At 47.9% G+C, this 22,466-nt stretch overlaps 1 protein-coding gene across 1 annotated transcript in view; it reads right to left on the bottom strand.

Annotated features, from left to right (window-relative positions):
* LOC311203688 (uncharacterized protein) overlaps positions 1–22,466 on the bottom strand; it is a gene marked incomplete at its 5' end in the record, with an annotated part of 62,004 nt that overhangs the window by 31,845 nt on the left and 7,693 nt on the right. The window contains 7 exons of the mRNA XM_084278444.1: positions 13,379–13,585; positions 16,156–16,309; positions 17,582–17,709; positions 18,875–19,003; positions 19,431–19,559; positions 21,625–21,753; positions 22,121–22,255. Of these exons, the coding sequence (XP_084134570.1) occupies positions 13,379–13,585; positions 16,156–16,309; positions 17,582–17,709; positions 18,875–19,003; positions 19,431–19,559; positions 21,625–21,753; positions 22,121–22,255 (1,011 nt within the window). The remainder of the gene's footprint in view (positions 1–13,378; positions 13,586–16,155; positions 16,310–17,581; positions 17,710–18,874; positions 19,004–19,430; positions 19,560–21,624; positions 21,754–22,120; positions 22,256–22,466) is intronic.

Below are 22,466 nucleotides of genomic sequence, written 5' to 3' on the forward strand. Positions count from 1 at the left end.
AACCTACCTAGAAGTACAATGACATTCATTTACACTGAACAAGTTCTCCACTGCACACAATTCCTGTAAAATCCAGGTCTCGTACTGCTCTGGTGAGTATCAGAAGTGACAGTAATTGAAAACTTTGGCTTTTCTTTTGAAGGCCACATTACATTGAAAGTATCTTCCAGCATCTTTGACTACACCTGTACAGTGCACTACTTGTGGAAAAGTAAAGCGATGTGCTTATTTAAAACCCCCTAAATTAAGAGAAAGGCCTCAGGAGATGAAAAGGAGAGGATGAAAGACTAAGATTAACACCTGGAGATTTTTGTTCTTCAGTGCAGAGGAAGTCACCTAAAACCCCCTGCTTCCTCCCAAGTCTGGTAAACCAGACCGAGATTGTTTGTACCACTCCCTGAGGTAGCAATTCCATAAGGACATTTTAATAACATAAAAACCCTACAGAAAGGAATTTATGTCTGAAAAATTGGCAGGAAAATATTTTCCATCATATCCATTACCTCAGTAGCTACTGAGGACTGACAGCTTACTACATTTAACAAGTATCAGAGGAAAAGCCTTAGGTAATGTGTTGAGTAAAAGTACTCACAGGTATTTATAAAGAACTCCACTTACAAAAATACAGGGGGGGTTCCTCTAGAAAAAAAGAAAAAACCCTCACTGCTGTTTAAAATGTGTATACAGCTATGTTTAATGTAGAGGGAAAATTACTGTTATGACCAAACTGAAAAATACAAAAAGTAGGATGCCAGTGTTAGTCTGGACAGGCTAAGGAGCATCAAAACCAAATGAAAGCATTGAAATCACAAAGGAGAAAGTGTATTTCCTCTTACAACCAGTATGTGTTGTAAGAGGAAATAAAGTAACTCAAGATTCAGCATTTGAGCCCAGACTCGGAAAGCAAGTATGGTTCCTGTGCAGCACACCTCCTAAAACCTCTGATGACCCAGGGACTGTGGGTTCTGAGTACCTTTTCAATTAACTTGAAAGCTTCTCTGCAGACAGGATGAAAGGGTCAGTAACTGCCTGGTGGGGAACAGACTGACCTTGACGAATGAGCACATCTCAGCATCCCTCAGAAAGGAGCTACACAGCCCTCCCCTAAAGTTCACTAAGCAGAAGAATTTGCAGTAAGATTTTGTCTTTTCACTCACCTACGGGAGTTCACGTTCCTCCTCGCAGAAGTATTTCTAAAGTCATTCTTCTTCCAATTATACACTGCAAACAAAGAGAGAATTTCCCACTGTGCAACATCTGTAATCACTGACCAAACCCTCCCAGAAACACTTTCTTTCATCAAGGCTCCTTTCAGCTGCTGCTTGATTTCACCTCTGTCGTGGTTTCACCCCGGCTGAGAGCCGAGATCCACGCAGCTGCCTGCTCCTTAAAGGAAAAGAGCAGGGAAAAGGGAAGGGGGGGAGGGGAGGGTAAGAGGTAAGGGAAGGGAAAAGGAAGGGGCAAATAACCCCAAAACCAAGAAATAAGAGGCCCGTGGGTTGGGATAAGGAGAGTTTACTAAGATAACAGAAAGATACAGTCTAACAATGCTGACAGGACTTTAGAGCAAAAATATATGAAGCTGTTGATACACAGTGCAGTTTCTCACCAAACCCACAACTCAGGCCGTGCCACCCAGAGCCGTCCCAGAACCCGACCGTCCCCCAAGAACCGCGCGTCCCGGAGCCGCCCTCGGCCTTCCTCCCGTCAGCCCCCCGATATCCTGGGCAGGACGTAACTGGCGTGGAATACTCTCTTTGGTCAGTTAGGTCACCTGTCCTGGCCTCGCCCCTCCTTTCTCATGAAGAGCTGAGAAAGTCCTTGACTGTCTGACAGCAATTAACAACATCAGCATTCCATCTGCTGCTACAAATGAATTTAACTCCATCCTGACCAAAACCAGGACAAGAGGGAAAATTACTGTTATTACCAAACTGAAAAGTGAAGCAAGCATTGAACAGCAATAGCAAGCCCAAACCTGCAAAAATTAGAGAAGCCTGAAGCCTAAATGCTCCCTATCATCCTTCTCCCTTTAGCTTACCCAACTCCTCACACAATCAACAATCTCCTTGTGAACTCCTGACTTGGCAGGGATGAACAAGAAGTTTGCCCAGGTAACACTTTGCTATACACCGAATTCTCAACAAAAGCCAGGTGTAGTTTGCAAATGCTGCATGAAAAAGCATAAAAATAATAAGGTGAAGGAAAAAGATGAGAGATGGAAAGAGAAAATTCACAAGAGAAAAGCAAAACTATGATAGGTGTAATTGGAAGCAAATAGCTCATCATCTTGAAAGAATCTAGAACTGCTGACAATTAAAATTGATCCTACAGGACATGTGGTTAAATACTTTCATCTGAACGGCCTATCTGAAACCACTTACACGGAAGAAAACAGAAAGCACTGGGCTGAAAGAACATGGAAGGCAAAGAACCCAACCAACCCACGGACTTTTAAACAATGTTCAGGCCTCAGCAAAGTTTCCAGTGAACGTTTCTACCCTCCCCTACGGGAGATCCAGGGAAAAAGCTCCCCAGTAAGATCAGCCTGCAAATCCTCAATGCCAGATGGGTAGGGAAGTGGCTGCTCTTTTCAGTGACTTAAAAAAAAACAGTAATAGATAATTCTCCACTGTCCAAGCCACAAACACAACATTTGCAGCAACTCCTGCTGAAATCCAGCCTAATTTCATAAGGAAGTGACTTCTATGTCCTCCTGCCAAGTAGAACGCTTTGTATTACTGCACTGAAAACACAAAGGAAACTCAGACAGCCCAGTGCAAACAGGCACTTTCGGTGACAGCAACTGCGGCACTGCCATCTAGCGATTTGTGAGCATCAGCTGATCTCACAAATTTCATCCCCCTGCCACATTTAGCTAGAAGGCAATCTCGGTTTAGGCTTACATGGAAGTAAAAAAGAAGGGATATGGAAAAAAGAAATACAGAAAACCACAAGGGGTGAGGGGGAAGGGAGGGGAGCGGGGGACACGGACGGGACGGGACACACACCACATTCCCAACACATCACGCTTAAATTTATTATCAAGTCGTTACGTTTCCGCTAATATTTTGCAATAATCTGGACAACATGACCATACTTCAAATGCATTTTTCAGGTTGTGACTCCAAAATATAGAAATTCACAGCCAACTATAACCTACAAATGCAGATGACCAAATTCCACATGGAAAAACACATTATCTAGAACGTGGTGGTATGTCAGAGTTTAGAAAAAGGAACTCTTTTCAGTCACCCTTAAATAACTGCTGCTTGTAGTGCAGTAGATGCTCCTGCTAATAAAGTCCTGTCCCCCCAATATACTTCATAACCCCAGGAAGAAAAACTGGTCTCTAAGCAGAGCCTCAAACAAAACAAACAGTTGGAATACTAAATTCAAATGCCATTAAAATGCTATTCTTGCCTGTAAGCGTAATATTGACTATTCTAATTGTGTGGAGCAATACTGATTACATACATTGTTAATATCTAAGCACAAGTCAACAACTGTCCAGAAGAGTGAGCTGTCATTTATTTATTTATTTAACTAAACAAATCGATTGCTTTGAGCCATTCCCAGCGCAAAAACCTCTCTAAATAAGATATTGCATCCCGGGTTGCATTACCTGATAGAGAGATTCCTAGGCACATACTTGTAGTCAACAGGAGAGAAGACAAAAGGAAAACCTTCAGTTGTTAAAGACAGAGTGAAGCTGACACAAAATAAAAAGACAACACTTCAGAAAACACCCCAAAACAACAGAGCTGAGCTGTTCCTATATCAAAGTTTCATCTGAAAAGTCCCTCACCCTACTTTATTCCATTTCAGACAGGCAGGGACAAAACTTCCTTCAGACTGGGGCCTGGTCAATACAGCCAGATCCCAGGGGACACGCAAAGCCTCGCTCTAGCCAAAGCAAGGGCACGGAGGGATCTCCAATGTAATCACCTTGGGTCAAACGACTTGTTCTAACACCTGCTGAATAGTCACAGCATAATGTTAATCACAACTCCCACATTAAAAAAGAAAAAAAAAAGGAAATGTTTACCAAGCAGAAACCACTTTGCCTCAGACCTAATGCTGTAGCAATAGCCTGAAACACCAGGCATGACAGAATGGTTTAGCCTCATCCTACGACTTCTGCAGACAGTTACTGTAGTGCACAGATAGCACAAAACCCAGGCAGTTTTTCTAAGAGTTTCCTAGTGCCTGAGAATTATTTTGTTTCCCACATTCTTAGTGCCATTGTCAACCTTTGGGATTCGTTGCACACCCTTACTGTTGTTATTTTGAAATCATAGAGGGCTTACATAGCTCCACAAGCCACTGATGACCACAGAGAACTGTTGGTCTAGTATACAGTGTTATCTTCATGGGACTACGTAAACCCAAAGACACAGCTACACAGAACCACATGCATTCAACCAGTTTGTACCAACTGACGTAGGGTAAATGTCATGATGCAACAGCTCCAGCACTTGCAGACGATTTTGCCCAAAAGAAACGTTTGTTTTTCACGGCACTATAAACGAACTAGAAAGGGCAAAGCACTGCAACAAGGTATCCTCCAGAAACAGACTTCCTGAAGCATCACTTCTATCCTATGCTAAGAGATCCTCAAGGGTAAGGATTTCTACTGCCAATCATGCTAATTCCAGCTAAAACCACAAGGGATCTAGCACTTCCAGCCTGAGCTGCAACGCTGGAGCACAGGGCCCTGAGAGCAGGCATCTGAACACTACCCAGTGCCGGGAGAAAGCCTGGTCACCAGGAGGGTGACTCGCAGGAGCAGATCACTATACAGGACCTAGCAAGCTATCAGGAGCTGGAAGTTCCGTGAAGTGCTGGTGGTTTCCAATACCACTGCCAGTCATCACTGAGGCCGCAAGGGGTCTTGCTCTGTAGCTTCATCTGCCTCACAACCCACAACCGTAACGCTGCAAGAAGCCCCAGAGCCTGCCAGCAAGGAGCACTGGGGCCAGTGCAGCCTTTCTTTAGAAGGACAAGACGGTTCAGAGTAAGGGCAACAAGACAGACTGCCTACACCAGAATCAGTCTGGTGAGGGGCAGACACCGTGCAGTCGCAGGTGTGCTGCCCAAGGGGGGAAAGTCGCCCCGACGGGACGGCTGCCGGAGCTCGTCCCGGGGCGGACCCCGCCGACATTCCTCACACACACAGCCCGGCAAAGACCTCAGCGACCCTCCGCCCCACCTGGCACAACCTCCCGCGCTGCCCCCAGGACCGCGTCTTAACATCCGGACCTGCCTACAGGGCCCCAACGGCCCCAGACGGCACCCGGGACCGGGGGACACCCACCGCTCGCTCCGGGATGCCGCCCACCGCCCAGCCTCACCCGCCCAAAGCCTTCCAGACGCTCCCTCCCCGCCGCCGCCGCGGACGACGGGTGCCAAGGCGTGCCCTCCTCCCGCCGCGACACGGGGCCTCACCGAGCCCATCCTCCAGAGCCCACCGCCTCCTCCCGCTGCGCACCGCCCAGACATTCTGGCCCAGCCAGAAGGCCGCGGCCCCGAGCACCTCCGGGTGGCCCCGCCTCCCAGGAAAAGGCTCCTTCGGGCTCGGCCGCAGGAGCAGCACAGCTCCCCCGCCACGCTCGCAGCGGACCTCGCGTCACGTGGGGGTGCCGGTCCCGCAACCTGCCCCCCACCCCCCTCCCGGCCCGCTGCGTGCCGCCTCAGGCTGCGCAAGTCGGCAGCTGCCCAGCTACCCGTAACCCTCGTGCCTTCATCCTCTGCCAGCCGGAGAGAAAACAGTTACTTCAGTTTTACAGCCTTTACAAAGCACCAGGCAACCCTCCCAGCTGCCCAGGGTTTCCCCCACAACTCACCTCTGCTGCTGCCAGTGCACTTCCTGGGTCCAGTGAAGGTGGTGGACAGCGCTGGGGTGGCGAGTGATGGGGGTGTGCCCCAGCTGCTGGACCGGCTCTGGTGTTGGCAGCTCCTGGGCCCAGGTCTAGTTTTCCTGGGAGGGTGGCCTCTTGGGGGGCTGGGAAGAGTCCTGGGAGCCGCTGGCCCTCCTCTTTGCTGCTCGTCTTGGTCTCCCAGGGGCACGGTCCCTGCCCTGGCTGGCACTGGAGGGACCTGCCACAGCCTGCCCCAGACCCGCCGCCGGCTCTTCACGCTCCCCGTGGATGGGAGAGGGGGCGTGGTGTGGGCTGGTGGGATGCCCAGCAAGAGCAGCGGCCGAGGTGCTGGGGCGCTCCTCTTCCCGAGCCCCTGCTGGGCTGCTGGAGGGGGCTGGTCCAGGGGCAGGAGAGCCGGCTCTGGAGGCAGCAGGATGGGGGGCAGAGGTGGGCCTGCCCTCCCGCGCCTCGGCTGCAGGGCCATCCTCCAGGCCCAGGAGACGTCGGGCCTCCCTGCGGCAGCGCCGCACGGCGACACTGATGAGCCGGCGCACGAACGACACTGCGCGCTCCTGCAGGCTGGGCTGCAGCAGCCGGACCAGCACGTCTTCATCCAGCCCGTATAAGCCCAGGACGGCCCGGATGAGGTCCTCCAACACATCTGCTGTGGAAGGCTGCCGTTGAAATGTGGCCCTCAGGTGGTGTTGTAGCCACGGCAGAAAGCGTTGGAGGAGGGCTGGGTGCTCATCAAAGAGAGATGCCCAGGTGTCTGGCTGCAGGCCACCCACTGTAGCCCTGGGCACCGTCTCCACCGCCGGCGGCTGGGCAGCTAGCGGGCGAGGGGGGCTGTCGGTCCCCGGGTGTGCGGGCGCTCCTCCAGCTGCAGGTATGGCAGGCCATGTTGAGTCCTCTCGTGGTGGTCTGATGTGGACCTCTTCAAATTCATGGTCTGCCCGCACCGAGTGCAAGATGGATTGTACTCCCCTCTTGCAGAGGGGGCACTCAGGTTTGCTGTTAGCCCACCGCAGGATGCAGGCGTAGCAGAACTGGTGGAGGCATGGCATCACGAAGGCGGCGTTGTCAATGCTGTCCAGGCAGACTGGACAGCGGTGTTCCACCTCCGTGGCCATGCTGTTCTGGCTGCGGTGGGCTGGGAGGAGCTGCGGGTGGTGAACTGCTTCCTCCAAATGGCGCTGCAGCAGCTGGAAGCTGCGCTCGAAGATGCGCCGCGTGTGCCCTGGACACACCCTTCAGTATCTCTGGGATACCGCACTTGAAAACCGTCCTGAGTAAGGCAGCAGCACCAAGCCTTCGCTCAGCACTCCAGCCTCGCTGGCTGCTCAGCTGGAGTCTGCGCTTGAGGCCGTTGGGCACCCCTGTGTGCTGGGTTACAGGGCTGGGTGACGTCACGCTTGTCCGTTGGTGACCAGTAAACATGGCACTCAGGCAGCTTCCAGAAGCTGCCATGTCAGATGACTACTTTTTGGTGGTCTTCTGGCTTTCACAAACCTTGACGGACAATAAAACACAACAGAACAGAACTGTCCCTGGTGGAAGGAACTCCAACAATCTTCTAGTCCGACTGCCCGACCACTCCAGGGCTGACCAAAAGTTCAAGCCTGTTGTTAAGGGCATTGTCCAAATGCCTCTGAAACGGATGGGCACGGGGCATGGGCCATCCCTTGAGGAAGGCTGTTGCAGTGTTTGATCACCCTCTTGGTACAGAAATTGATCCTGAGCTCAAGTCTGAACCTGCCTTGACACAGCTTTGAGCGCTCAGTCACATGCTCTGGCTTGGCTGGCCCTGTGTGGAGCCAAGAGTTGCACTTGATGATCCTTGTGCATCTCTTCCCACTCAGGATATTCTGTTATTCTGTGAATTTATACTTGTGCCTGGCACCCACCCACCCAAGGTGCAGAAGCCAATAGTTTGTCTTGTTAAATTTCATGCCCTTGATGACTGCCCCATGCTCCAGTGTATCTACAGCCCACTGCAAGGCCTGTTCTTGCTCAAGAGACTTAACAGCGGCTGCCGGTTTAGTAGCATCAGTAAACTTGCTAACGGTGCATCCAACCCCTGCCCCCGGATCACTGATAAAAGGATTGACTGGAACTGGCCCTAGAACTGAGCCCTGAGGAACAAGCCCGAAGCACTTGGCTCACTCTTGTGGGTTTTCTCCTGCCTTTCTCTCCTTCCATTATGCCAAATCTCATCCTTGATCAAACTCTAACTAAATTGGAAAAATAGTTAAAGCAATAAATAAGTAGAACTAAAAGAAATAACAATTTCCCTCACATCTGCCTGTAACCAGTGTTTGAAATGAATCGTTGGCGGTCAGAGTTACAAAGGGGAAACTGCCATATGCTCTGCCCCTTTATGCTGCATTTGTACGTTGTTACTGGCTCCTTAGTCATTATTCCAAGGCGATCATTGTTATTATTATTATTAATTTATTAAAGGGAAAATATCTTGCTTTTGTGAAGTCAACTTCCCATCTTTCTCAAGGGTAAAGGGATAAAGTGAAGAGACTGGCTTGGAAGAATTGCCCTACTTCTGGACGTGGCTCCTCCAGGAACAGGCAGAACATCACAGAAGTTCAGGAGCTCAAAATCAGCCTTGATTTCTGTCAGAGTTTTGCGTGGCTGGGTCCTGGTGGAAAAGGGGGCGGGGGGCTGCAGAAAATGGCTGCTGCAAGAAGCAGCCAGAAGCTCTCTGCAGGCCCGAGAGAGTAAACATGGGCTAATTCAAGGCCAGAGTTGCTGCTGAACAAGGCCGAGCCAATCGTCCAATGTCACAGCGCCTCAGGGAATCACATTTAGGAGAATAAAAACGCAGGCAGGTGCATTTTCCCACCAAAGAGGGGAGTGAGAAGATGTAAGGAGCTGTGCAGGCAGCAAGGCCGGGGAGGGCGGGAGAGGAGGCCTCGCCCTGCTGCTGGAGAGAATGATGCCCCTGCAGCCTGTGGAGAAAGCCATGGTGGAGCGGGTGTCCCTCCGCAGCCCATGGAAAAGGCTGAGACCCCACCTGCAGCCCCTGGAGAGGCTCCATGCTAGATGAAACAGGTGGAGACATAGAGGAGATGCTGTGACCCACGTTAGAGCAAGCCCCTCCCTGTGCCACAATGCGGGGGAAGAAGGGAGTGAAATCATGACCAAAGTGAAGTCTGAAGTGATAGAGCGGCTTTGGTGGGCGTCTGGCCTCCAGCCAGGACCAAACCACCACAATTTATGACAAAGCATCTCAGGAACTACTTGCTGTCTCTAAGAGAGAGACTTGTATGCCATCAAATACATGACTTGGTTGTCCAGCATGGGTAAGTGTAACATGTTTTATAGTTCCTGCGCTATTTCTAGACCCACCCTCAGCAAAAGAAAGAGAAAGGAAAAAACGTCACAGCATTCACATCTTTCATTAGAAACTTTATTCCATCAGCCTACAGGTACATGAGGTGAAATAAATGGTAGTGAAGGGCAGAAGGACCAACAGCAGTCATGTTTGGAAAACAGAAACATTTTCACAACAAAACACCTTTTTGTTATAGCGAAGAAAAAAAGCCAGGCACACTTGATAGCTTTTCTTTAAGGATGTATTACAGTTCAGTCACATCAAAGTGAAACCTTGTGGGCTAAAACTGGGAAGTTCTGTGCTTTAGCACTAGTACAAGCCTACCAAACCACATGATTTTCTGGGCAGCAATTAGGAAACACGCATCGTTCTGTCAAAATTTCTGTCCAAATGAGCTGTGTATTCTTCAGTCTGGACTTCAGAGCTTCAGTATAAGGATCATTAGATGGATACCTATGTAATGAAACAAATTCAGTCATGGTCACGGTACTTGGAGAATCCAATAGATCTTAACTGACACCTTGGCCACTGTGGAGTTTGTTTTATTCTGTATTCCCTTCAATATGAACTCAGCTTTGCAGATTGTCTCAGCAGAAAGTATGAATGCACTGAAATCTTCTTTCCCCTAATCTGCATGTGCATCTCCAATTAAAATTTATGTGACTTCTCTGAGTACATCAAAATAAGGACAAACTTTATGCGTGACTGTGTTGTGATTAAAATCTTTGCTTAAAAGCCTTTAAGCGTTTTAAAAAACCTTGAGGTTCATGGTGTTTCTCCATGACCACCATTAGTACACCTACATTATGGAAAACCTCAAGTTTCTACTTACTACCTCAATTAAAGTCAGCTACACACCTTGTGCATCGTTTTGCACTTTAGTAAACTGGTACCAAGTTGCTCCCTTTTCAGTGTGACATTTCTCACTCTTGTAATGTGACTGTTTAGCAGCAAAGCTTCTCTTGCCGTCCCTGTCCCTGGTGAAGGCCTTTCTCTTAGTAGACAGTACTTGCTGAAATTACTCGTCAGCTTACTCGTTAAATTCCCACCACAATATAGTATCTCTGTTTGGATTTAAATTCTCTAAAGAGCATACTGGGATCTACAGAAAGGGCTAGATGACAAGCATGAAGATTAAGTTGGGGGGGTGGTCTCTCAAATTGACAGATGAGTGTCCTTCAGTGGAAGCCTCCTGGGGCACAGAGGGGACAGTGGGATTGCCAACACCAGTCCCACGGGCTTTTGTCCTGTGGCTGTCATTTGACAAAACTATGTGAGCCCTGCAGGTAATCTGTTCAGAGTGTCTACCAGTGATCCTTCGCTGAAATAAATTCAGGGAGGACTCGTGCTTCCCGCTGTATGCCGTACGATGCAACTGCCTACCCCTTTTACCTGGGCACAGAGCAAATGTTGGGACACGCTGCTCCCAAGAAGCTGGAGAGCTACTGCCAGAAGAGGGTGGAGGAGCCTGCTGGGGCTCCGTTACAAGCATGTTTTCTGGCACCATCACCAGCAGCAGCAGCTAGAAACAGTCCTGCCGCACCTGATGCAGGGTTCTAGAGGTAACTTGGCACTGACACAGAATGTCCGGTCTGGATCAACCATTTTATTTCCAGCTGAGATGTTTGGGGAACAATTCTGCTCCAATGCATCGCTACCTTGGCAGATTTCACAGTTCCCAACAGGCTGTTCTGGAGGGAGAGAAAGGAGCCTGTTGGAAAGGTGCTCTCCATGCAGAGCCAACAGAATAAGCTAAACTTTAAGGAGGGACTGGTTTGGACTTTCCTTCTGCTTCCTCGTTACTAGCCTTGACAACACCACCTTGATGTTTTTTCCCAATGAAGTAGGTTAAAGTGTTATGTATTAGGTAACCACCTCTGACAGACATGGGGACGACACGAATTCTGCCTTCAATCCTCTCCCTCTGCCCAGAGGTTCCTTCAGCCGGACAAAATAAAGGCCAGTTGGCCAAAATGCCAAAGAAACGCACACACGGTAGAATATTTTTGCAATTACAACTAGATGGCTAGAACACAGACACACAGCATAGAAATGGAGACAGGAGTTAATAAAGAATGGGGGGTACATGTGTCACATTATCAGCGATGCAAAAGACCAGCTTAAGCACGTGTTTCTCTACGTCAGCTATAAAAAAGAAAAGGTGCCTTTTTAGCAAGTATGCACAGAGATTGCTCAGATATTTCTAAGAAAAAAAAAAAAACAGAACACTTTACTATTTTTATCCTCTATTACAGACATTATTACTACCTGTTTATAAAATGTAAACCTTTCCTCGCAGTTAAGATTTACAGCAGTCATCACCTTTGTCCACTCCTTACATAATCAGTCCCTGGTGACAAAAATAAACTGATGTAGCACACACCTTTTCTGAAGTAATTACTGATATGTTATGGAGCATTAGTTGTGTAGTGGCAGAAGTAGTGGTCAGAACTGCAACGTATGGAGCTGAATGGCAGCTCCTAAGGATAAAAATCCTTAGAAATGTTGGGAGAACTGGTGTGTTTTGGAGGAATGTCTAATTGGGAACAGAAAAGGCAAATGGTATCCTATGACAGAAGACATAGACTTTATTCCAGCCTAGAGACCATTGGGATAAGGAGGATTCTACCAGAACCCCAAGTTTTCTGGAACTACACCAGCCACAGTAACGCAGGAACTCGATAGGGCACCTGTCAGTGAAATACAGCCTCTGGGGGGGAAGATGCTGGTTTTCACGTCAAGAAGAGGAAACAGATTCTTTCTATCCCTCCCATAAACTTACTCCAGCTGTGTTCAGTACTTAACTGCTGCTGTGGGTCTGCATGGCCAAACCAGCTCAAGGACCGATCCGCCGCTGACCAAGGCCAAGCCCATCAGCACCAGTCACAGCCCCTCTGTGGTCAAATATTTTAGGAAAAATCCCACAAGTGGACGCTTTTTGCCACCAGAGGAGGGAGTGAGAAGATGGAAGAAACTTTGCAGACACCAAGGTCAGTGAAGAAGGGGAGGAGGAGGCGCTCCAGGTGCCACAGGAGAGATTCCCCTGCAGCCCATGGAGAAGAGCATGGGGAACAGGTTGTCCCCTTGCCACCCACTGAAGATGATGGGGAGCAGAGATGCTTCCTGCAGCCCGTGGAGAGGCCCCAGGCTGGAGCGGGGAGACAAATGTAGAAGATGCAGTGACCTGTGTTGGAGCAAGCTCCTGGCAGGACCTGCAGCCTATGCAGAGACAGGCCCCAGGCCACAGCATGTTTTCTGGGGGGACTGGGGGGCACCAGGATGGAGCAGTGTGGGCCTGAGAGACTCAGAGACGTTCTATGATTTTATGACTGTACTCCATAGCAGTGACCCACGCTGGGACAGCTGGTGAAGAGATGGAGCCCTGTGGGAAAAGACTGACGTTGAAGAAGTTTGTGGAGGACCCCATGCTGGAGGAGGGGAAGAGTGTAAGGAATGCCCACCCCCCCCTTTCCCGCTAAGAAGGAAGATTACTTATGAGGAACTGATTGAAACCCCCATTCCGCCACCCCCCTGTGACACCTCAGCGAGGAGGAAGGGAGAGAAATAATGAATAAAGTTGAGTCTTTGAAGAAGGGAGAGGCAGGGACAGGCCTTTTAGGATTTGGTTGCACTTCTCGTTATTCTACCCTGGTTTCTGTGCATGTGAGTGTGGTAAGATGGGTTTTTTCAATTCCCTGTTGAGTCTGTTCTGCCTGTGACGCTGATTGCGGAATGATCTCTCCCTGTCCTTATCTCCACTCCTAAGCCTCTCAAGAGGTATTTTCTCCCCCAGCTGAAAAGGGGAGTGAGAAGAGTGTCTTTGCTAGGAACCCGGCCTCCAGTCAAGGTGCAACCACCACAACAGCCTAAAATAGAGTGCGATCAAATGCTTAGCTTACGCTGTTGTTTAAAGACAGGCCTTCAAACCAGGGAAATTGAGCGCTCTCTCTAGGTTAGAGATCAGAGCTGAAGGTATTTAAAGCTCTGTCCTTGTGATCTCTACCACTTCCCTGGAAAAGACGTTGTGAGATGGGTGGAGCAGAAACCAGAACCTGAACGTATCGCTTTTTTAGCTGATTTTTAATGTGTTTTGATTAACCTGGCTCAAAGGAAAAAGTCCTGTGCTCTTTGTTCTTAACCTTCAACATCGAGAAGTACATTTTGCACTTACCAACTTCATAAACGTTCCTATTGGCTGAAGCAGAGCCAGCGATCTCAGCATACGGGGAGTCCCCGCGTGCCGGGGACTTCATTTCCACATAGCCGCATTCTGAACTTCTGGGGACAAGAGCTGGTGGGTCTTTTATAGTAGCGTAGGGGTTCTCAGAACTACTTAACGAGCAATTACTTAAATTATATTCGGAGTTCTTCACTAGATCTGCAACAAGAAAAACACGTGTTTCTCTCAAGCATGCTAGTAGTATGGACATCAATGTTACACAGGGTGTTGAGTTCTAACAAGTCGCTCCCCAACAAATATTTAAATGGAAACCAGTCATAGCACTTCCAAATGGTTAGACAGTCCTTAATGAATCCACTTCTACTGCTATTCTTGTTTATGGCCCTTGGTCTTGTCATCAGCAAATTCCTGTTGCAGTCTGAGAACTGTCAATTCTGGTTAGAATAGTAGCTGGCATTCAATACAGATAATCCCAGAGTGGTTGGGGTTGGAAGGGACCTCAAAGCACATCTAGTTCCAGCGCCCTTCCGTGGGCAGAGACACCCTCCACTAGACCAGGTTGCCCAAAGCCCCATCCAGCCTGGCCCTGAACAATGCCAGGGAGGGGGCAGCCACCGCTTCTCTGGGCAGCCTGTGACGGGGCCTCACCACCCCAACAGAGAAGAATTCCATCCTAACACCTGATCTAAATCTAACCTCTTTCAGGTTAAGGCCATTACATTTTGTCCTTTCACTATATGCCCTTGTAAACAGCCCCTCTCCAGATTTCTGGTAGCCCGCTCCCGGTTAGGTAGTGAAAGGCTGCTACAGAATCTCCCCAGAGCCTTCTCTTCCCCAGGTGGAACAAGCACAACTCTCTCAGCCTGTCTTTGTAGGAGAGGTGCTCCAGCCCTGTGGTGACCTTTGTAGCCCTCCCCTGGCCTCACTTCAGCAGCTCAGTGTCTTTTACTGGGGAGCTCAGAGCTGGACACTGTACTTCACGTGCTTTCACTTTCTGTGCCTTGGGCACTGTGGCTTGAGCACTTGCCAGAAAAGACTGAGGCAAAAAGTCATGAAGTACCTCAGCCTTCTCCAGATCCTGGGTAACTGCGTCTTCTGTTTCCTTCTGGAGACAAGGCCAATTTTTCCTCTCACCCTCATTTTGTCACTGATGGAGCTATAGAAGCTTTTGATGTTGCCCTTGATGTCTCAGGCCAGATTTAATTCTGTCAGCACTTTAGCTTTCTTAACCTGGTCCCTGGCTGTTGGAACAGTTTCTCGTTATTCCCCCTAGACTACCTGCCCATGCTTCTACCCTCTGTAGGCTTCCTTTCCCTGTCTGAGTTTGCCCAGGAGCGCCTTGTTCATCCAGGCAGGTCTCCTGGTGCATTTGTTGGGCTGCATCTCTCCAGAGCTTGAAAGAGGCAGTCCTTGAATACTAACCAGCTGTCCTGGGCCCCTGGTCCTTCCAGGGCTTCGTTCCATGGTACTCTACTGAGCAGGTCCCTGAAGAGGCCGAAGTATGTTCTGCTGCAGTCCAGGGTAGTGAGCTTGCTGTGCACCCTCCTTACTTCCCTGAGGATCTAGAACTCCAACATTTCATGGTCACTGCAACCAAGATTGCATCATGGTACTCTGTTACAAGCATTACAGCAGTCTAAAGGAACTTTCTCTAGACAGTCTCTCTCTAAACAAAATACACAGTTTCCAAGAACAAAATTAGGTTATTTGAGAAGACCTAAACCAACTAAATTTATTCCTACTCCATCTTTATTTACTAGGTCTCATGTCAGCTGTCCTGCTGTTTTTGCCAAGCCTGACACCCAGGTCACAAGCCTAGAGCTACCCAAGCAATCCCACTGCACCTTCTAGAAACCAGGCATAACATCAGCATTCCTCCAGTCTTCCAGAATCTCCCCATGCAGTGGGGTAGCCACAGCCGGGATCTCTCAGAAGTCCCAAGTGCTGGTACATCTGCTCTAAGAAAATGTAAAGCTGAACTCTGAGCGTTAAACTGTTTTCTTAAAAACCCCGCGTCTCAGCCGGAGCTGTTGTTAGACCAAGGCTGGGGATGGGCAGGGAAAAATCCTGCTGCAGACTGCTTCTGATGCTGCACCTGATCCCCAGAACCTGACAGTGAGAAGGACTAGAAATGAAGGTAATTAAATCATCTAAAGAATAATGGCACTCAGAGTCCCTTCTAAGGCTTTCACTGGGCAGAGACATGAGGAGTGTGATCCAGCCTTTGGGATGCTTGAGATTGGGAAAGGATGAAGTGTCAATAGGATACAGAAATTCTCACCCCTTCTCAGGAATTTTCTTTTGACGGACAATGTGCTGTGTTTCAGCAGACAGGAGGCTTAGCTGGGAAGATGCTGCTACAATTTACATCTGCAGCAGCCCAGATGATGAGAAACTACTTCAAAAAGCCTTGATTCTGTGTGGTGGGGATTTAAAAAAAGGATTCATGCAACCCCACACCTATTTAATCAAAGTAATTTTGCCAAAGCAGATCCTTATTTACAACACCCATTGATTTATGAAAGTAATTAGTATGAAAATATTTGTATGACAATATGATGAGAGTTTTGCATATCATGTCTGCACTGGGCATCAGGTGGATTCACCGCTCCTCACAAGGAGTCACTTTTTTGTCTCCTTGAAGAAAGGTCGAACCCATAACCCTGAACCTCACGCACAGCCAGACCACCTTGGCATTACCCTGAGCGGAGAACCAGGAAAAATTCCCTGCTTCCCTCTCTATCCCAAACACAGTAAATACCATTCACCCTCTCCTCCTCCTCCTTCTTCCTTCTTACCAAGATCGTTGAGGTAGCCACCATGTTTCCAGTCTGCAGGCAATGTTCCCGCGTAGTCCATGACAGTTCCTCGTTTTCCAGGTTCCACGTTTTTAAGGTTCACAAACAGCTGATTGGTTTTGGCCTAATTCAAAGGAAGACAGATAACAGAAACTGAAACTGATGGGAAGTTACAGGATTTCCAGGTGCTAATCAGGCAAAGTGGTTTGGGTTTGCGTGGCCAGGTTTTGGTAGCGGTGGGGGGCCAGGGGTGGCTTCTGCAAGAAGCTGCTAGAAGCTTCCCCTACGTCTGACAGAGTAAATACCCGACGGCTCAAGGATGGACCCACCGCTGGCCAGTGACGAGCCCATCAGCGATGGTGGCAGCACCTCTGTGATAGGATGTTTCAGAAGGAAAAAAACCCACAGGCAGACACTTCTTGCTGCCAGAGAAGGGAGTGAGAAGATGAAGAAACTCTGCAGACACCAAGGCCAGGGAAGAAGGAGGGGGAGGAAGCGCTCCAGGCACCAGAGGGGAGACTCCCCAGCAGCCCATGGAGAAGACCATGGTGAAGCAGGCAGTCCTGCTGCAGCCCAGGAGGAAGATGCCGAGTAGAGATCCCAGCTGCAGCTCCATGCTGGAGCGGGTGGACACACCTGAAGGAGGCAGTGACCTCATGGGAAGCCTGCATTAGAGCAAGCTCCTGGCAGGACCTGCAGCCCGTGGACAGAGGAGCCCACACCGCAGCAGGTTTCCCTGGGGCAAGCTGTGGCTCTGTGGGGAAGCAGGCTGGAGCAGTCTGTCCCTGGAGGTCTGAGCCACATGTAAGCCACACCGGGGCAGTTGGTGAAGAGCTGTAGCCCCCATGGTAAGGATTCATGTTGGAGAAGTTCATGGAGGATTGTCTGATGTGGGAAAGACCCCACACTGGAGCGGGGGAAGCATGTGAGGAGTCCTCTGCCTGAAGAGGAAGGAGCGGCAAAGACAATGTGTGATTAACTGGCCACAATCCCCATTCTGCCCCCGTCCCGTGCCGCTCGGGGGTAGGTGGCAGAGAATTTGTGAATAAAGTTGAGGCCAGGAAGAAGGGAGGGGTGAGGGGAGGTGTTTGAACATTTGGTTTTATACCTCATTATCTCACTCTCTTTTGATTTGGTAGGAAATTAGATGCTTTGCCCATGATGTTACCTGCGGAATGATCTCTCCCTGCTCTTATCTCAACTCATAAGCTTTTGGTTATATCTTCTCTCCCCTGTCCAGCTGTGGAGGGGAGTTATAGAGCGGCTTTGCTGGGCACCTGACCTCCAGCCAGGGTCAACCCACCACAAAAAGAAACCAAACCTGAAACATGATGGAACCAAATGAAATAAACTAGAAGCTAATTGACAGAGGAGCACTGAGATTTTGATGCTCTACCTTTGCCAGGGTCAGTCTGTCCATGTTGTTGACATGAGGTGCGGTAGCGCACTGAGTCAGAGTATGATAACTGGGGTTAGAGAAATAGTGACTGTTGGAATTTCCACCGGTACTGTGAGGGATGGCTTCTGAAAAGAAAATAAAATCAACAACTATCAATAGCATGGCATTTCTTTCTGAGGAGAAGTTTTTGACAGCTCTGCACTCATTCCAAAACCTAATGGGAGAGTTTCTGGAAAGAGCTACCTAGGAAATTGCCATTCATTTGACGGATTTAGGGACACAGAGCAGGAACTGACAGGTCACTTGAAGCAAGAGCATGTTACTTGCTAACTTACTTCTCTCCTGAGGTTCCTTGCTCTCTTTTGCCTCTGCAGTCACTGTCCCAATTACAGAGAATTTTAACCACCAAGTTCATAGCAACACTCTCTAGTGCCTCAAGAGCACCCCCACCTTTGCTGACAGCTCTTTCTTGGCTCTGAAAACTCTTTCTGCCACCTTCTTCACCTGCTGCCTGCCTTAACAGCTGTGGGCAGAAGACAGCAGTGCCTGAAGTTTCACGTACCCGTTGCGTCACTCCCAGGTTTGCTCTTTGCCTTCACTTGTTTCAGACTCGAGCCTTCAGATGGAGCTTCTTAACTGTATCGGGATTACAGATCTGCAGCACCACGGACGCTACCCTTTGTTCCTAGCCCTAAACTCTGTCTGTCCATGGCCAGCAGATGGCAATGTGTCACCAGTGGCAGACCCCTACGGACAAGATTTGCTTCGAGAGGATCTCTGTGTATCTGGGAGACTATGAGAAGGGAAGAGGGAAAAGGAAAAGGAAATTGTCTCTACTTGGGATTTGGCTTTACTTGTACTGGGCCTGCCACTGAGGCCATGAAATTAGGAAGGAACGAAAACCGAAAAAGAAGAAAAGGGTAAAAGACAGTAAAGAAACAGGCAAATTAGGAACCAATTGTCCTTCTCCACCAGACTGTCAGGTCTCCCAGGCTACTCAGAGCCCTGTGCTTGAAAACCCGTGCAGTCGTATGAGCGGAGCCAGACATCTGGCTGGTGTCACGTCATATGACACGTGTGTCGATGTGGGAAGACAGCAAGAGATAAGGTCTTCATAACCAATTCTGCAGGTTTTCTCTGGAAAAAGCCCAGGTCCAACTCCTGAAGCATCTACCCCATTAAGACTCCCCCTGAAGCAAAGAGGATGTATCAAAACACTGGCCAAAACAGAGGCTCCCCTGAGGGTTGAGTAATTGCTCTTAGGCACCAACACTTGCCATTCCTACTCACTTTGCTCACAGTGCTTCCCCATGAAGCCCGTGCGGCAGGTGCACTGCCCACTGATGTGGTCGCAGTCAGCTCCGTTCTGACACTGGCATAGCAATGCACAGTCCTTCCCGTAAAAATCCAGGGGACATCCTGCAATAGAAGGAGCGGGAAGAGAACTGGAGTGAAGCAACTGCTCCAGAACTAAAATGCAAACATCCTGGGTAAGTATATTAATGGACTACAGCCAGTACTGCACATCCGCAGGGGGAGCATCTGAATGTCAGAGTCATTCATTCTGTGTGTGCACATGACAGACTCTTCCACAGGGATGCCCAGCCGCAGCCAAAAGTTGTCTTCCTCTAAAGCAAGGCTAAAGAGGAGTTCAAATGTAGTTGCCAGCACTCTGCCAGTGCTTATGCAGCTGCCTCCCCTGCTACCGCGGAGGTAACGTGTAACATCTTCTGGGCCAAAAATGCTTAGCAGCGTGGGAAGACATCAACGACTGAAATGTGAAAACACCAAAGGAAAGTTCTGTCACTCGTTTATAGACCAAGAATGGATGACAAAAGTCACTTACTCTGTGTACAGTAAAGGCCAGTCCATCCTGGGGTACATTTGCACTCCCCATCGCAGGCACTGCAGTAAGCTCCATTATGGCAATTGCACGTGTGGATGCAGTTCTGTCCCCAGTGGGAAGGTGGGCAAGCTAAAACAACCCACAGCAATTCATTAATTGATCCCAAATGACAAAGATCAGTGATATCCACAAACAGAGCTGCTTACATTCACATAGAAGCACTGCTTCACTTGGTGTTTGTTGTTTTGCTTTTAAAGCCATTTCTTGGGCTACTCCATTCTGAGCAAATCGCCACAGGTTGGGTTTTCTCTAACTAAGGACTTCTTTTACTCTACATAAAAAGTGTTGAAAAAAATTGGAAGTGTCGAAAAAGCCAGCAATTCAAACTTGATCCTCAGTAACTAGGACACTCATACCAGCTTTCTCCACACAGAAAGCCAAGTAACTTTCCTCTTTTCATTATTTTTTAATCTGCAAGCAGTTACGTTGAACACAGCCAAAGGTATAAGTCTTCTAAGCCTCAAAACTGAAGGAGTACAAACAGAGAAGGTTGAAACACATCTCACAGCCTATAGATTTAGGCTAAATATGAAGCTTAATTCTTTAATTTCTAATGTTAGAGTCTAGGTAATTACCTAAATAGAGTGCAAATGATCAGGACTGTACCTTTATCAAGTGGACTCTTGCTGCTGTGGTTGCATTGATGAATATAGTATTTCTAAAAATTAGAAATTCCCGAATCCTTTAAATGCAAAAGGACTCATCTATGTGTGGGCTGCATTTTTGCAAAGTGGTGGTTTTGCCCAAATTTCACTTCATTAAGAAATATACTACATTGTAGTGACAAAAAAATAAACACTAAGTTTTGTTTTTCTTGTTTTTGCTTCAGTTGTGCCTTATGATTCTTTTTGTTATTGTTTTTGTTTGAAAATAGTGGTCAGCTATGAGGGAATGTAAATCCCATACAGATGAAAGGTTAAAAGTTTTAAGAAGGTTATTGGTTCCAGAAGAATTTAATGGAATCGTTATTTTCCATGTGAACAAAAGGCCTGTACACAAAGCAAAGAAACTTGCTCTGTTACAGCCCATGAGCATAGTCTAAATAGATGCTTCCATTCATATTGCTGGCACCATTTTCTTGTTATTGATTTGTGAGTAAGTCTCTCCTCCTCCTAAATACCCCTATTCTTCTACTCTCCAAAATACCTACTTATTTTACCATAAAACCAGACGCCTTTCTTGCTACTGGCTTCCACAGGAATCGGCTCAAGATTTATCTTGCTATGATACTTAGTTGTGCATGCCAATCACTTCACAGAATTTAGACAGCAAAGAGTTTTTTTTCCAAAGTCACCAGCTGCTACATTGCACTGGTACAGAGCTAGTTAACCTGGACTAGCCAAGCCATAAATGAGTTACCATAAGTGACGTGAAACCAATGCGGGATGGTATTCGGAAATGCACCTCCCTGGAAATCAGCACAGTCTCTTTGGAATGTTGACGTATCAGGCTCTGGTGTGGCTTCTTTTATTCACAGAAATGGGTTGACTGAAACTTTGGAATACAGTGTTTTGGACCGTGTGGATTTTGGTACTTCATGGAATTGGATCTATTTCTCGTGAGAATTCTGCCTCAGGTATTTCTCTCCTATTATCAGTATTTTCATAGACCTGACAAGGCATCTGGAGAATGCTGAATTATTTCATAAAAGAACTCCTATGAAACATAATGAAATTAGGGCCTAGCACTCTGAGTCAGTAACAAAGTCTTCACTGGTTTAGCATACCAAGGCAATACTCCTCAAGTGAGGTAGAATGGCAGTAAAAAGGGGTATCTGCGTTGTGCTTTTATGTGGCAAGGTTCTGGTGGCGAAGCGGGGAAGCAGGGGTGGCTTCTGCAAGAAGCAGCCAGAAGCTCTCTGCAGATCCTCTACAACTCTTCTTGGGCAGTGAAAGACTGAAAATTGGTCTCTTCTCTCATATTCTCCATCCCACTTCTTAGAAAAGCCAGAGTGCAATTATGTTGCTGATAGTGCTGATAAACTGAAGAAGAAAACTTTCGGATTTCTTCCTCCTATACCACACAGTCCTCATTTCTGACTTGGACAGTGGGTTTTTTACTAAATACTAGATAATGTAAATAGCCAAACCCGAATTGATTGTTGTTAAAAGAAAGGGGAACATTTCATACTTACGTTGAGAGCAGTCACTACCAATCCAGCCAGGGTAACACTGACAGGATTTATCAATAGGATTGCACGTTCCGTTACTGATGCATGTGCATATTCCAATGCAGTTCTTGCCAAATCTGCCACTGGGACATACTGGAACAAAACACAATTAGAACTCCTTAGTAATCAGAATGGGATTACCTTTTCTTTATTTCAAGAGGAATCTTGATACTAGGATCAAGACAGGTACTGCTTAGTATAATGTTCAGTAAGGCATTAGAAATTCTGGGAAGCCCTTTATACATGCTCATTATACAAATAATACAAATAACAATACAGTGGGTTTCATACTGTAGGATCAAATGTTCAAACAGTTTAAACCTGCTTAAGATTCCTAATTTATACGCTGCAAGCACTACAACAGCAACTGCTGTTGGTTTTATGGCTTCCAAGCGACGGAAGGAAAATTGCTGAAGTGCCTGGTCTCTCTGTCCCAGAGAGTCTTTACTACAACTTGTACCTTTGTTACAGAGGGCTCCTGTAAATCCAGGTAAGCAGTCATGTAAGCCAGTAATATGGTGGCAGGGACCACTGCTGTGTACACACTGGGGGCATGTCTGGCTGCAGCGGTGTCCATAAAACCCAGGGGAACAGACTGGAATCAGAAAGAACAAACCGTCATTCCTTCCTACACTTTCTATACAGCCGTGAACTACTCTTCAGAGCACTTCCTGACTCTGAATTAGCGCTGCTTTCTAAACACACAAGGCTTGCAATGGCATCCTCATTATTCGTGCAGTTCAAGGCTTTACACTCACAAATGGAGATTTGCTCGTCTTCCTCTAAGGTTTACTATATCCCAGCTC

Source organism: Gallinula chloropus, assembly GCF_964237585.1.
Source record: "Gallinula chloropus genome assembly, chromosome: Z".
Taxonomy (NCBI): Eukaryota; Metazoa; Chordata; class Aves; order Gruiformes; family Rallidae; genus Gallinula; species Gallinula chloropus.